This window comes from Ranitomeya variabilis, chromosome 3 (genome assembly GCF_051348905.1).
Source record: "Ranitomeya variabilis isolate aRanVar5 chromosome 3, aRanVar5.hap1, whole genome shotgun sequence".
In the NCBI taxonomy this organism is placed as follows: domain Eukaryota; kingdom Metazoa; phylum Chordata; class Amphibia; order Anura; family Dendrobatidae; genus Ranitomeya; species Ranitomeya variabilis.
The window spans coordinates 424431535-424445380 of NC_135234.1; the positions used below are offsets into that span (position 1 = coordinate 424431535).

The 13846-nt window shown below is 43.3% G+C and overlaps 1 protein-coding gene across 5 annotated transcripts in view; it reads right to left on the reverse strand.

Annotated features, from left to right (window-relative positions):
• Window positions 1-13846, reverse strand: part of ASL (argininosuccinate lyase) — a 70580-nt gene that overhangs the window by 52702 nt on the left and 4032 nt on the right. Inside the window, exons 2-5 of one of the 5 annotated variants that reach the window (XM_077296378.1) lie at window positions 6820-6944; window positions 6410-6434; window positions 6223-6319; window positions 3679-3720 (exon numbers count right to left, since the gene is read on the reverse strand). In XM_077296378.1, coding sequence (XP_077152493.1) covers window positions 3679-3690 — 12 coding nt within the window. In that variant the 5' untranslated portion in view covers window positions 3691-3720; window positions 6223-6319; window positions 6410-6434; window positions 6820-6944. The remainder of the gene's footprint in view (window positions 1-3678; window positions 3721-6222; window positions 6320-6409; window positions 6435-6819; window positions 6945-13846) is intronic. The other 4 variants (XM_077296380.1, XM_077296379.1, XM_077296381.1 and 1 more) reach the window with 4 other exon arrangements.

Below are 13846 nucleotides of genomic sequence, written 5' to 3' on the forward strand. Positions count from 1 at the left end.
CGCACCCACATTTTCCTCCAAAATTTGGAGGGAAATAAGTGCATTTTATAATCCGAAAAATATGGTATATAGCTCTTGGGTGTGTTTTAGATGTTTATTGTTATATTGGTCCCTTTGATCTATTCAGCAATTTTTGGATTATTGTGGTACCTCCGACTGGGTGAATATCAATTCAGAATTTGCTACAGGTTCATGGCAAAAAACAAAGCAGATTTTTTTCCCACTCAATTTATAGCCTGTATAGACATACCCTTAAACAAGTTGTCTTGCCTAAATGTAATCTTCACTTGGAGCTTTTATTCCTTAAAAAAAACAAAATCTGCCATACTCACCTACTTTCACCCTGTGAATCCAGCACAGTCAGGCCAATAAACAGCAACTTCATAGGAGGTCCTACGTTGGGGATAACTGTGATACTTCCGCTGCAGGAATGGTCCACTTAGCGTCCTGGACTGGATCCAAGTTGGTGACCGGAGTGGTGACTGCTCCACTAGTAACTGCAGTTTGGTCCACCACAAGTTTCTCTATATTGAGAATGGCTGCTGCTGTTGAGCTGGATAAATACAATCTTGATTCTGTGAGAATAACAAAATCTGCCATATCCACCTGGTGCTATCCCTGTGGATCCAGTGCAAGATGCTGAATGGCGGATTAATCAGATGTTTCTCTGATGTTGTCCTGTTCTACTCACCTAACAGTCCTGCTACGGTGAAATAAGGACCTCATCACTCCTCGTGCCGACCACAGAAAGGCTTGCGCTAGATCCATGCACGTAACAGCAGATGAGTTAAGGCACACTTTGTTATCACAGAATCCAAGCCCCAGTCAAGATAGAATTTAGCTTAGACAACCCCTTAAACGTTTTATTGATTTCAAAGTAGCGCACAGACGATATGAAGTCAACTATGAAACGAGCATGTTATATACAAAAATTTTTTATCTTTTAATGAAATAACTTAAAACTTACCGGTAACGAGGAATTTTTTAAGCCATAAGTATGATATTGAAAGACATTATACAATATCTGAATAAATATTTTGTGAATTTATGTGAGGAAAAATATATTTTGCAACACATAAAATACATTGTAATATTACAGGTATGCAAGGTCAACTATCAAATGAAGCAGTTGAATCTTACGCTGGAATTTGTACAGCATTATTATACCTGGCCAGAACATCATGTGCTATTGCAAAATTTTAGTGACATGTCTCTCTTTTTCAACTCAATAAAAAAAAAGCAGCTATCCTAGAATGGATCTAAAACAACAAAGTCACAAACTACGAGTCAAATGACTGATGCCTATTGTGTAAGACTAGTCACAAGACTAACTGGACACCAAGCAGCGTCATCCAGGATGTATGTCAACACAGAGGTTTATCTATTAGTGACCTTAACTAAACAAGAGAACAAACTAAAGGTACCGTCACATTAAGCGACGCTGCAGCGATATCGACAATGATGCCGATCGCTGCAGCGTCGCTGTGTGGTCGCTGGAGAGCTGTCACACAGACAGCTCTCCAGCGACCAACGATGCCGAAGTCCCCGGGTAACCAGGGTAAACATCGGGTTACTAAGCGCAGGGCCGCGCTTAGTAACCCGATGTTTACCCTGGTTACCAGTGTAAATGTAAAAAAAAACACTACATACTTACATTGCCGTGTCTGTCGCGTCCCTCGCCTTCAGCTTCCCTGCACTGTGTAAGCGCCGGCCCTAAAGCACAGCGGTGACGTCGCACAGTCAGTGCAGGAAGCTCTGAGCAGCGGCGCGGACGCCGGGGGACGTGACAGACATCAGAGGGTGAGTATGTAGTGTTTTTTTTTTAACTTTTACAATGGTAACCAGGGTAAATATCGGGTTACTAAGCGCAGCCCTGCGCTTAGTAACCCGATATTTACCCTGGTTACCATTGTAAAACATTGCTGGCATCGTTACTTTTGCTGTCAAACACGACGATACACGCCAATCTGACGACCAAATAAAGTTCTGGACTTTCAGCAACGACCAGCGATATCACAGCAGGATCCATATCGCTGCTGCGTGTCAAACACAACGATATCGCTATCCAGGACGCTGCAACGTCACCGATCGCTATCGTTATCGTTGTTAAGTCGCTCAGTGTGAAGGTACCTTAAATCTATATGGTACAGTGTAAATCAACCAAGTTAAGGATAAATTATATCTCAGGTTGTGTTGATGAGCCTCAGAGGTATGCCTATAATGGTGCTATACAAGCTAGCAATAGTACTTATTATGCAGCATTAATTATCATAACACACAAATTTGTACATATAGTCATATTTTTTTGTTGATGACTACTTAAAGCTTACCTGTTGTTTAAGATCACTGATCGGAATAAGCTGACGTGTGTATACGAGGAATTGTTGCACACCTGTCCCAGATCCATGCTTTGCTTCTCTCATCCCAGGCCACTACACTTTCTTGTGCTCCACGTTGGGCTTTCCAAGTAGCTCATCGTGTTCCCATGTGTTGTATTTCCTAGGCCTATTTAAGGCCTCTTGAGACACACTCCTGGATCTTAGTATTAAGACTTGCCAGTAACTCTTTTAGTTGTCTGTGTTGTCTGTACACAGTACCTGTCAGTGATTTCTTTCCAGGACTACATGCGTTTGTCAGTGGCTTCCAGTAAATTGGCTACCTATCAGTGGTCTCCAGGACTTCCTGTTTGTCTGAAGCTTAAAGTAACTCTGCCACAAGTCAGCCTACGGCTTCCAGGATGTCTCCTGTCCTCTTGCAGCTTCCAGGACTTTATTAAGACATTTACTTTGCCTTTGCTACGTGTCCGCCTATGGCTTCTAGGAGACACACACCTGCTGCACCAAAGCCCGTGGCCCTTGTGCCCACCTGGACTTTGGGCTTAGAGGATAATCCTCACCAATTAAGTCCACATTAAGTTACAGGAATAACACTATTTCCGGCCATTATATGACTTGAAGTTGACTTTTTTCATCAGTTTTTCTCTCTGCAGGCTCTATCTCACTTTTTCAGTTGTCTCTGAGCCAGTGGATGTAGTCAAGCTGCTATGATGTCTTCCATACTTTGTATACTCAGACATAGGGATTCCTACTCTTCTGTCTTTCTGTGGCAAATGTTCAGAAGCAGCAAAGAGAATAGTAGTACAAAGCGGTGTAGCTCTGAATCCAGAATTGGGATAAAATAAAACACTAATCCGGAGCTGGCGCACCATCTGTGTGTGTGTCTTTTTGCTTCTCTCTTCCTCTGCTCCTTTCTCCTGCCCTCTTCCTAGACTTCAATAGGCAGCTAAAATGTGATTCCTCACTCAATCCTAGACTACTAATACTTTAATGTGTTAGAACAGAAGTTGTGCTGAGCTTTCTAGTTCTACTATATGCTCTGCTGCTAATCAGAACTCTCACTCAAGGATGAATGCCCTCCCTGCTGGGAACGGGAAGTAAGCAGACTGAATAGCTCTGGGCTGCTCAAGAGACAACTTGAAAATACCACTTTAAGGACATAAAACATCTAACTCGATAACGACTGTAAAGCGCTGTGGAATTAATGGCGCTATATAAGTGAGTACAATAAATAAATAAATAAAAACTCATTTGACATGTTTATATTAATTGTTATACTTTGCAACCTGCACAAAGAAGGCATGAAAGAAATGTATTTTTCCAGATAATTATAACATCATACCTCTGCTGCCATCTTGATAGATTAGGATCTTCAGAGAAAAGTCTGGAAAAAAATATATTTTATTTATTAAAATGTTTTAAAAGTCCAGCAATTATCAAATTAATTTTCTCAAAGTAATTATCCATTAGAGAACTGAACACAGCTTTGGCAAACAGCTATTAGCCCTGATATAATGCAATCAAATGCACATGTGTCTCCATCTATGAAAGGAGGATGGGGGAGGTGAGGGGAAGGGTTACCCTAAGGAGTTGCCCAATATCAGGGAGAACAAAAAAGGAACAGCCAGAAAACATTACGCCCATTAACATTTGATGATTGAATTGCTAATGTGTATGAACAGCTTGATAAAAAGACCTGCTGTGTCCTTACTCCTAAGTGCAAAGCTAGAATCGACTTAACAGCGATGTTCATTGGAACATTACATTTCCCCCATGCCAGTGACATGTTGTAATTCAGGAAACATATTTTAAAATCCGTTAAACCAGCCTGGAGTAAATGAGTAATAAGCAGCTAACAATCCTCATCTGTTCACTGTTCAACTATATAAAAAAAAAACATTTTAGAACATCCTGACAAACGTAACTTTCTATGGAGGTGAGCACAGCGAGGCTAACTGAATTCTATACAAATCTGGGTCGTGTAAGGGGTTACATAAGCGTGGTGTGCCCCTCCAAATATAATGATGGTCGAAGGAACACAGACTTACACATAGGACAGATACTAATGTTACAAGAGGCAACAGCTTAAACAGAAGTCGGCGACTGGCATAACCATCATTTACAAAACTTTCTGCTGTTCGCAATAAGCCAATCAAATAAGAACAATGTAGAGCTCAAAATAACTAATATAACAAGTGTTTTCCCCAAATTCAACACAAAATGCCACTTTACATTTCAGAGGAAAACATGCTTTAACCCCTTCATGACCGGGCTATTTTTCCCTGTTTTTCTTTTTTTTCGTTTTCACCTCCCCTTCTTCCAAGAGCCATAACTTTTTTCATATTTCCGCTCACATGGCCGTATGAGGGCTTGGTTTTTTTGAGGGACGAGTTGTACTTTTGAATGACGAGATTCATTTTATCATTTGATGCACTGGAGCACGGTAAAAAAAAAGCCACGTGCATCAAAATCGCGTAAAAAATGCAATTCCACAATTTAAAAAAAAATAATAATTTACAATGTTTTTATTTGCCATGTTCACCAATCAGTATTTTTTTTTATTTCAGTGTTCAAATAAAATTCAGGAAACTTGTAAACAAAAAATATATATGTTTTCTTATTTATTTATTTATTTTTTAATGGGGCAAAAGAGCAAGTGATTTGAACTTTGGTATTTTGTTTTTAAAACTTTTTTTTTTTACTTTTTACTGTATTTAATATTCCTGCTAGGGGACTTGGAGCTGTGATCACACCGTTGGGCGCAAGGAATGACGTGTCCACCTGCGTTCGTTAAATGCTGCGGCTGTTAGAAGCAGGTGATTGCAGAATAAATCATCCATCATCTGCCAGGAAAGATGCAGGCTTGGCTTGTGAGTCTGCGTCCAAGGCAGGAAAATGACCTTTGACGTTACTGTAGGTCATATGTCATGAAGGGGTGAAAAGGTGGCCGGAAACCACATGGGTGACTAGATGAAAAGGCCAGACCTAGGCTGTTGCCAATTGCCTCTATAAGGAACACAGAGTGAGACCTGTCACAGTAATGGAGTGGGGTGGGGAACAACCATTTAGTCTAGTCACCCATCAAGCTTAATTTCCAGCTGGTTTTTAAAGTTATACAGCCAGTGTCTGATAAATGCTGCCTGTGGTAATGGAAGGTAATGGTGCAGATCAGGAAACTCACACGACAGGGGGGGCAGGTAGCCCCCAACTCCTGTATCAAAATACTTCTTCTTGGAGCATAACAGTGACTATAATATGTTAAGAGTCACATCCATTGAACAGATCCCTCCGTCATTAGCCAGATATAGATATCTCAGCAGAAGAGAGATGCATTGGAATCTTAGACTTGACTGCCTAACCACTAAAGGGTTACACCTGCCTGTGGTGAAAGTTGTACAACAGGTTTTTTTTGTTTTTTTTTGCAAGGCAGTACATTGGTGGTGGTAACACCCTGCCCCAGGAATGGTTCCCCTAACTGCATGCAGTCTTGTGAGGGTGAATAAGGGTGATGAAGGGAGGGGTGTAAAAAAAATAAAAAGATAAGAGTCAAAACTCATTCTATGTTTGCAATTGGATATGTTTTTATGTCTGAGCAAGGGGGTTTCTCAACAAAACACGTTGCAATTGTTCTTAAGCTGACATTAACTAACTGTTTTCGCCATACCCATTGGTATCCATCGGACTGATCCAGAATTACTTAGAGCAAGAGGAGTTACCGGTATGCAGATGTACCACAATCCTGCTGACCCACCATTCTGATAGCACAACAAGAGCTGCACACCACATCCAGTGGGGCTACAGCAGTGTGAGCACCACATCTGACGACATGACTGATAGGTTCCTTTGCCTCCTCCCTGCCATGTGAGTTTCCTATCTGCACCATTACCTTCCACACTTTATGAATTGTCGGCTGGCACTATTTCTTTCTTTTCTGCTTGTTTCAATGCCTAAAGAACCGGAGGGCAGAGCAGAGTGCAAATTACCTACAAAAGGGAAAGTGTGCTGAATTAGAAAGAGATCCCAGAGTGAGTAAAACAAACCACGAAATACAAAATAAAGAATTAAGTACGTACTGTTAGAGTATATGCCACTTACTTCCTAAAAAGAAACAGAAGATAAGAGTAGGATAAAGAATATAAACACAAGAGAGCTAAACCCTAGCTGGTATTTTACTGACTGGATTAAACTACACAGTATGGTTAGTGGTTGGACATCCAAATGAGACTATCACCAGCAGGAAAAACCAGAAGGAGGAAAGAATTTAAAGCTACACTCAAAAGGTGCTAGGGAAGACAAATGAGTAAATGAAAACACCCATTACCCTTAAAAGACTGAAGCAAGGATAACAGAAACTAAACACACAAAAAAGTGTATCTGCTGCGGCTCAGTGGACAGATTAGCCGACTACAAGCACAGGCTCAAGGATTCAAACCCAGACTCATGGAAATTGGACCTTACAACAGGACAATAATTCCAAGCATACCTCAAAGTCCACTAAGACTTGGTTTCAGAAGTCCTGGAAGATACTGGAATGGTCATCACAGTCACCTGACAAACCCCACAGAAAATCTTTGAAGGATTTGAAGAAGGCGGTTGCAGGGTAGAAACCTAAGAATATTGGTAAACCAGATACTATCACCTTTCTAGCAGGTCATATCAGCAAAAAGAAACTCTGCTAAGTACTAAGGATGCTTGTCATGAACTGCTAGGATAATTCTGAGACTGGAGTAGTCAGTTAAAGTGGCAATTTGTGACAAGATGAATTTGGAGAAACCACTTCTTATATTAGTTGCTGACTTATCTAAATGTTTTTTTATTGGTTTACTCCAAGCAACCGAAAGTTTGTAAATTTTTCTAATAAATCTAACACGTAATGAAGATGAATAATTCTGATTGTAACTGTACATGTGATGGAACATTATGATTGGCAACTGCCCTCTGTATACTTGTTCATAAAGTGGTGTCACTTTCACTTGATTCCGGCCGCTCTTTTGTGGTTTTCTTGCACTCTCTTCGGCTTTGCTTAGTTCAGCCGCTATCTTGATAGTAAAGCAAGTCACTAGCACGTCTAGCAATCTTGTGGGTTACTGACCCAGTTACTGTGTATTAGTCCCTCATACTCAGGCACCAGCATACAGCCATGTCTAGCGTTGCATTCCTCTCCATACTCAGGCACCAGTATACAGCCATGTCTAGTGTTGCATTCCTCTCCATACTCAGGCGCCAGTATACAGCCATGTCTAGCGTTGCAATCCTCTAAACTCCTGGAACGCTTGGTCCACACCCGTCTTATCCGCCATCTCTCAAATAACTCTCTTCTCGACCCTCTACAATCCGGTTTCCGCTCTTTACACTCTACTGAAACTGCCCTTACTAAAGTTTCTAATGACCTACTAACAGCTAAATCTAATGGTCACTACTCCATGCTAATTCTCCTGGATCTCTCTGCAGCATTCGACACTGTGGATCATCAGCTCCTCCTCACTGTGCCCCGCTTCATCGGCCTCAAGGACACTGTTCTCTCCTGGTTCTCCTCCTATCTCTCTGACCGCTCCTTCACTGTATCTTTTGCTGGTTCCTCTGTTGTGAATTTGGATTCTGGGCTCCCCCGGTGGCTACTGGTGGAATTGAACTTGTGACATCATCTTCCCTGTTCACCTGTTCTGATTAGATCTGGGTGTCGCTATATAACCTGGCTTCTTTGTTAGATGCTTGCCGGTCAACAATGTTATCAGAAGCCTCTCTGTGCTTGTTCCTGCTCCCAGACATCTACTAGATAAGTTGGACATTCGTCCATGTTTTGTTTTTGTATTTTGGTTCCAGTTCACAGCTGCAGTTTCGTTACTGTGTCTGGAAAGCTCTTGTTGATCAGGAATTGCCACTCTGGTATTATGAGTTAATGCCAGAGTCCTAAAGTAATTTCTGGATGTGTTTTGTTAGGGTTTTCTACTGACCATGAAAGTATGCTTTCTGTCTTCTGCTATCTAGAAAGCGGACCTCAAATTTGCTAAAACTATTTTCCTGCTGCGTTTGTTGTTTCATCTCATATCACCGCCAATATATGTGGGGGGCTTCTGTCTCCTTTCTGGGCATTTCTCTAGAGGTGAGTCAGGTCTTATATTTCCCTCTGCTAGCATTATTTAGTTCTCCGGCCGGCGCTGGGCATATAGGGATAAAAAGTAGGACATGCTACCTGGCTACTTCTAGATGATGCGGTAGGTTTAGTTCATGGTCAGTACAGTTACATCTTCCAAGAGCTTGTTCCTATTGAGGCTTATGCTAGTTCTCTGGCCATGGAGATCATGACAGTTTGACCGGCCCACTAAAGGGTTAAAATCCTTGGCTGAGAAAGGAGAGAAATAAGAAGTCTGCTGAAAATTTTTTTTTTTTTTTTCTCTAGTAGTTAGTGTGCTCTTGATTGGATCACTTGCCAGTCTGTCTATGCTGCAGTCTTTCTTTTTTTTTTCTCTCTCCTTCTAATCTTTGAATGGCTCTATGTTCACCTGTCTATAATGGATCTACAGAGTGTAACTGCAGGTTTGAATAATCTCGCCACGAAAGTGCAAAGTTTGCAGGATTTTGTTGTTCATGCTCCGGTATCAGAGCCGAGAATTCCTTTGCCGGAATTCTTCTCAGGGAATAGATCTAGCTTTCAGAATTTTAGAAATAATTGTAAGTTATTTTTGTCCCTGAAATCTCGTTCTGCTGGAGACCCTGCACAGCAGGTTGGGATTGTGATTTCCTTGCTCCGCGGCGACCCTCAAGATTGGGCTTTTGCATTGGCACCAGGGGATCCTGCGTTGCGCAATGTGGATGCGTTTTTTCTGGCCTTGGGCTTGCTGTATGAGGAACCTCACTTGGAACTTCAGGCAGAAAAAACTTTGATGTCCCTATCGCAGGGGCAAGATGAAGCTGAAATTTACTGCCAAAAATTCCGTAAATGGTCTGTGCTTACTCAGTGGAATGAGTGCGCCCTGGCGGCTACTTTCAGAGAGGGTCTTTCTGATGCCATTAAGGATGTTATGGTGGGGTTCCCTGTGCCTGCAAGTCTGAATGAGTCCATGACAATGGCCATTCAGATCGATAGGCGTCTGCGGGAGCGCAAACCAGTGCATCATCTGGCGGTGTCCACTGAGAAGACGCCAGAAAACATGCAGTGTGATAGAATTCTGTCCAGAAGCGAGCGGCAGAATTTTCGACGGAAAAATGGGTTGTGTTTCTATTGTGGGGATTCTACTCATGTTATATCAGCATGCTTTAAGCGTACTAAAAAGCTTGATAAATCCGTTCCCATTGGCACTTTACAGTCTAAATTTATTTTGTCTGTGACCCTGATTTGCTCTTTGTCATCTATTACTACGGACGCCTATATCGACTCTGGCGCCGCTTTGAGTCTTATGGATTGGTCCTTTGCCAATCGTTGTGGGTATGATTTAGAGCCTTTGGAGACTCTTATTCCTCTGAAGGGGATTGACTCCACCCCATTGGCTAATAATAAACCACAATACTGGACACAAGTGACTATGTGTATTAATCCGGATCACCAGGAGACTATTCGTTTTCTGGTGCTGTATAATCTACATGATGATTTGGTGCTGGGATTGCCATGGCTGCAGTCTCACAACCCAGTCCTTGACTGGAGAGCTATGTCTGTGTTGAGCTGGGGATGTAAGGGGACTCATGGGGACGTACCTTTGGTGTCCATTTCATCATCTATTCCCTCTGAAATCCCTGAGTTCCTGTCTGATTATCGTGACGTCTTTGAAGAACCCAAGCTGGGTTCACTACCTCCGCACCGTGAGTGCGATTGTGCTATAGATTTAATTCCGGGTAGTAAATACCCAAAGGGTCGTTTATTTAATCTGTCTGTGCCTGAACATACTGCTATGCGAGAATATATAAAGGAGTCCTTGGAAAAGGGACATATTCGTCCATCGTCATCTCCCTTAGGAGCCGGTTTTTTCTTTGTGTCAAAAAAAGACGGCTCTTTGAGACCATGTATTGATTATCGGCTTTTGAATAAAATCACGGTGAAATATCAATACCCATTGCCGTTGCTGACTGATTTGTTTGCTCGCATAAAGGGGGCCAAGTGGTTCTCTAAGATTGATCTCCGTGGGGCGTATAATTTGGTGCGGATCAGGCAGGGGGATGAGTGGAAAACCGCATTTAATACGCCCGAGGGCCACTTTGAGTATTTGGTGATGCCTTTTGGTCTTTCTAATGCCCCTTCAGTCTTCCAGTCCTTTATGCATGATATTTTCCGCGATTTTTTGGATAAATTTATGATAGTGTATCTGGATGATATTCTGATTTTTTCGGATGATTGGGACTCTCATGTCCGGCAAGTTAAGAGGGTTTTTCAGGTTTTGCGGTCTAATTCTCTGTGTGTCAAGGGTTCTAAGTGCGTTTTTGGGGTTCAGAGAATTTCCTTTTTGGGATATATTTTTTCTCCCTCTTCCATTGAGATGGATCCTGTCAAGGTTCAAGCTATTTGTGATTGGACGCAGCCCTCTTCTCTTAAAAGTCTTCAGAAATTTTTGGGCTTTGCCAACTTTTATCGTCGATTTATTTCTGGTTTTTCGGATATCGTTAAGCCATTGACCGATTTGACTAGACAGGGTGCTGATGTTGCTAATTGGTCCCCTGATGCTGTGGAGGCCTTTCAGGAGCTTAAGCGCCGTTTTTCTTCTGCCCCTGTGTTGCGTCAGCCTGATGTGACTCTTCCTTTTCAGGTTGAGGTCGACGCTTCTGAGATCGGGGCTGGGGCAGTGTTGTCGCAGAAAAGTTCTGACTGCGCCGTGATGAGGCCTTGTGCCTTCTTTTCCCGTAAATTTTCGCCCGCTGAGCGGAATTATGATGTTGGGAATAGGGAGCTTTTGGCCATGAAGTGGGCGTTTGAGGAGTGGCGCCATTGGCTCGAGGGGGCCAGACATCAGGTGGTGGTATTGACTGACCACAAAAATTTGATCTATCTTGAGACCGCCAGGCGCCTGAATCCTAGACAGGCGCGCTGGTCATTATTTTTCTCTCGGTTTAATTTTGTGGTATCGTACCTACCGCGTTCTAAGAATGTTAAGGCGGATGCCCTTTCTAGGAGTTTTGAGCCTGATTCACCCGGCAACTCTGACCCCACAGGTATTCTTAAGGAGGGAGTTATCTTGTCAGCCGTTTCTCCAGACCTGCGGCGGGCCTTGCAGGAGTTTCAGGCGGATAGACCGGATCGTTGTCCGCCTGATAGGTTGTTTGTTCCTGATGATTGGACCAGTAGAGTCATCTCTGAGGTACATTCTTCGGCATTGGCAGGTCATCCTGGAATTTTTGGTACCAGGGATTTGGTGGCAAGATCCTTCTGGTGGCCTTCCCTGTCACGAGATGTGCGAGGCTTTGTGCAGTCTTGTGACGTTTGTGCTCGGGCCAAGCCTTGTTGTTCTCGGGCTAGTGGATTATTGTTGCCCTTGCCTATTCCTAAGAGGCCTTGGACACACATCTCGATGGATTTTATTTCAGATCTGCCTGTTTCTCAGAAGATGTCTGTCATCTGGGTGGTGTGTGACCGTTTTTCTAAGATGGTCCATTTGGTTCCCCTGCCCAAATTGCCTTCTTCTTCCGAGTTGGTGCCCCTGTTTTTTCAAAATGTTGTTCGTTTGCATGGTATTCCTGAGAATATCGTTTCTGACAGAGGAACCCAATTTGTGTCTAGATTTTGGCGGGCATTCTGTGCTAGGATGGGCATAGATTTGTCTTTTTCGTCTGCTTTTCACCCTCAGACTAATGGCCAGACCGAGCGGACTAATCAGACCCTGGAGACATATCTGAGGTGTTTTGTGTCTGCTGACCAGGATGATTGGGTTGCTTTTTTGCCATTGGCGGAGTTCGCCCTCAATAATCGGGCCAGCTCTGCCACTTTGGTGTCCCCGTTTTTCTGTAATTCGGGGTTCCACCCTCGATTTTCCTCCGGTCAGATGGAATCCTCGGATTGTCCTGGAGTGGATGCGGTGGTGGAGAGATTGCATCATATCTGGGGGCAGGTGATGGACAATTTAAAGTTGTCCCAGGAGAAGACTCAGCTTTTTGCCAACCGTCACCGTCGTGTTGGTCCTCGGCTTTGTGTTGGAGATTTGGTGTGGTTGTCTTCTCGTTTTGTCCCTATGAGGGTCTCATCTCCTAAGTTTAAGCCTCGGTTCATCGGTCCGTATAAAATATTGGAGATTCTTAACCCTGTTTCCTTCCGTTTGGACCTCCCTGCATCCTTTTCTATTCATAACGTTTTTCATCGGTCGTTATTGCGCAGGTATGAGGCACCGGTTGTGCCTTCCGTTGAGCCTCCTGCTCCGGTGTTGGTTGAGGGTGAGTTGGAGTACGTTGTGGAAAAAATCCTAGACTCCCGTGTTTCCAGACGGAGACTCCAGTATCTGGTCAAGTGGAAGGGATACGGCCAGGAGGATAATTCTTGGGTCACTGCATCTGATGTTCATGCCTCTGATCTGGTTCGTGCCTTTCATAGGGCCCATCCTGATCGCCCTGGTGGTTCTGGTGAGGGTTCGGTGCCCCCTCCTTGAGGGGGGGGTACTGTTGTGAATTTGGATTCTGGGCTCCCCCGGTGGCTACTGGTGGAATTGAACTTGTGACATCATCTTCCCTGTTCACCTGTTCTGATTAGATCTGGGTGTCGCTATATAACCTGGCTTCTTTGTTAGATGCTTGCCGGTCAACAATGTTATCAGAAGCCTCTCTGTGCTTGTTCCTGCTCCCAGACATCTACTAGATAAGTTGGACATTCGTCCATGTTTTGTTTTTGTATTTTGGTTCCAGTTCACAGCTGCAGTTTCGTTACTGTGTCTGGAAAGCTCTTGTTGATCAGGAATTGCCACTCTGGTATTATGAGTTAATGCCAGAGTCCTAAAGTAATTTCTGGATGTGTTTTGTTAGGGTTTTCTACTGACCATGAAAGTATGCTTTCTGTCTTCTGCTATCTAGAAAGCGGACCTCAAATTTGCTAAAACTATTTTCCTGCTGCGTTTGTTGTTTCATCTCATATCACCGCCAATATATGTGGGGGGCTTCTGTCTCCTTTCTGGGCATTTCTCTAGAGGTGAGTCAGGTCTTATATTTCCCTCTGCTAGCATTATTTAGTTCTCCGGCCGGCGCTGGGCATATAGGGATAAAAAGTAGGACATGCTACCTGGCTACTTCTAGATGATGCGGTAGGTTTAGTTCATGGTCAGTACAGTTACATCTTCCAAGAGCTTGTTCCTATTGAGGCTTATGCTAGTTCTCTGGCCATGGAGATCATGACATTCCTCCTCCTCTCATCTTCCCCTTACTGTTGGGGTTCCTCGAGGATCAGTCCTAGGCCCGCTCCTCTTCTCTTTGTATACTGCCCCTATTGGACAAACAATCAGTAGATTTGGTTTCCAGTACCATCTCTATGCAGATGACACCAAATTATACACCTCTTCTCCTGCTTTCACTCCGACCTTCTTAGAAAACACCAGTGATTGTCTTAC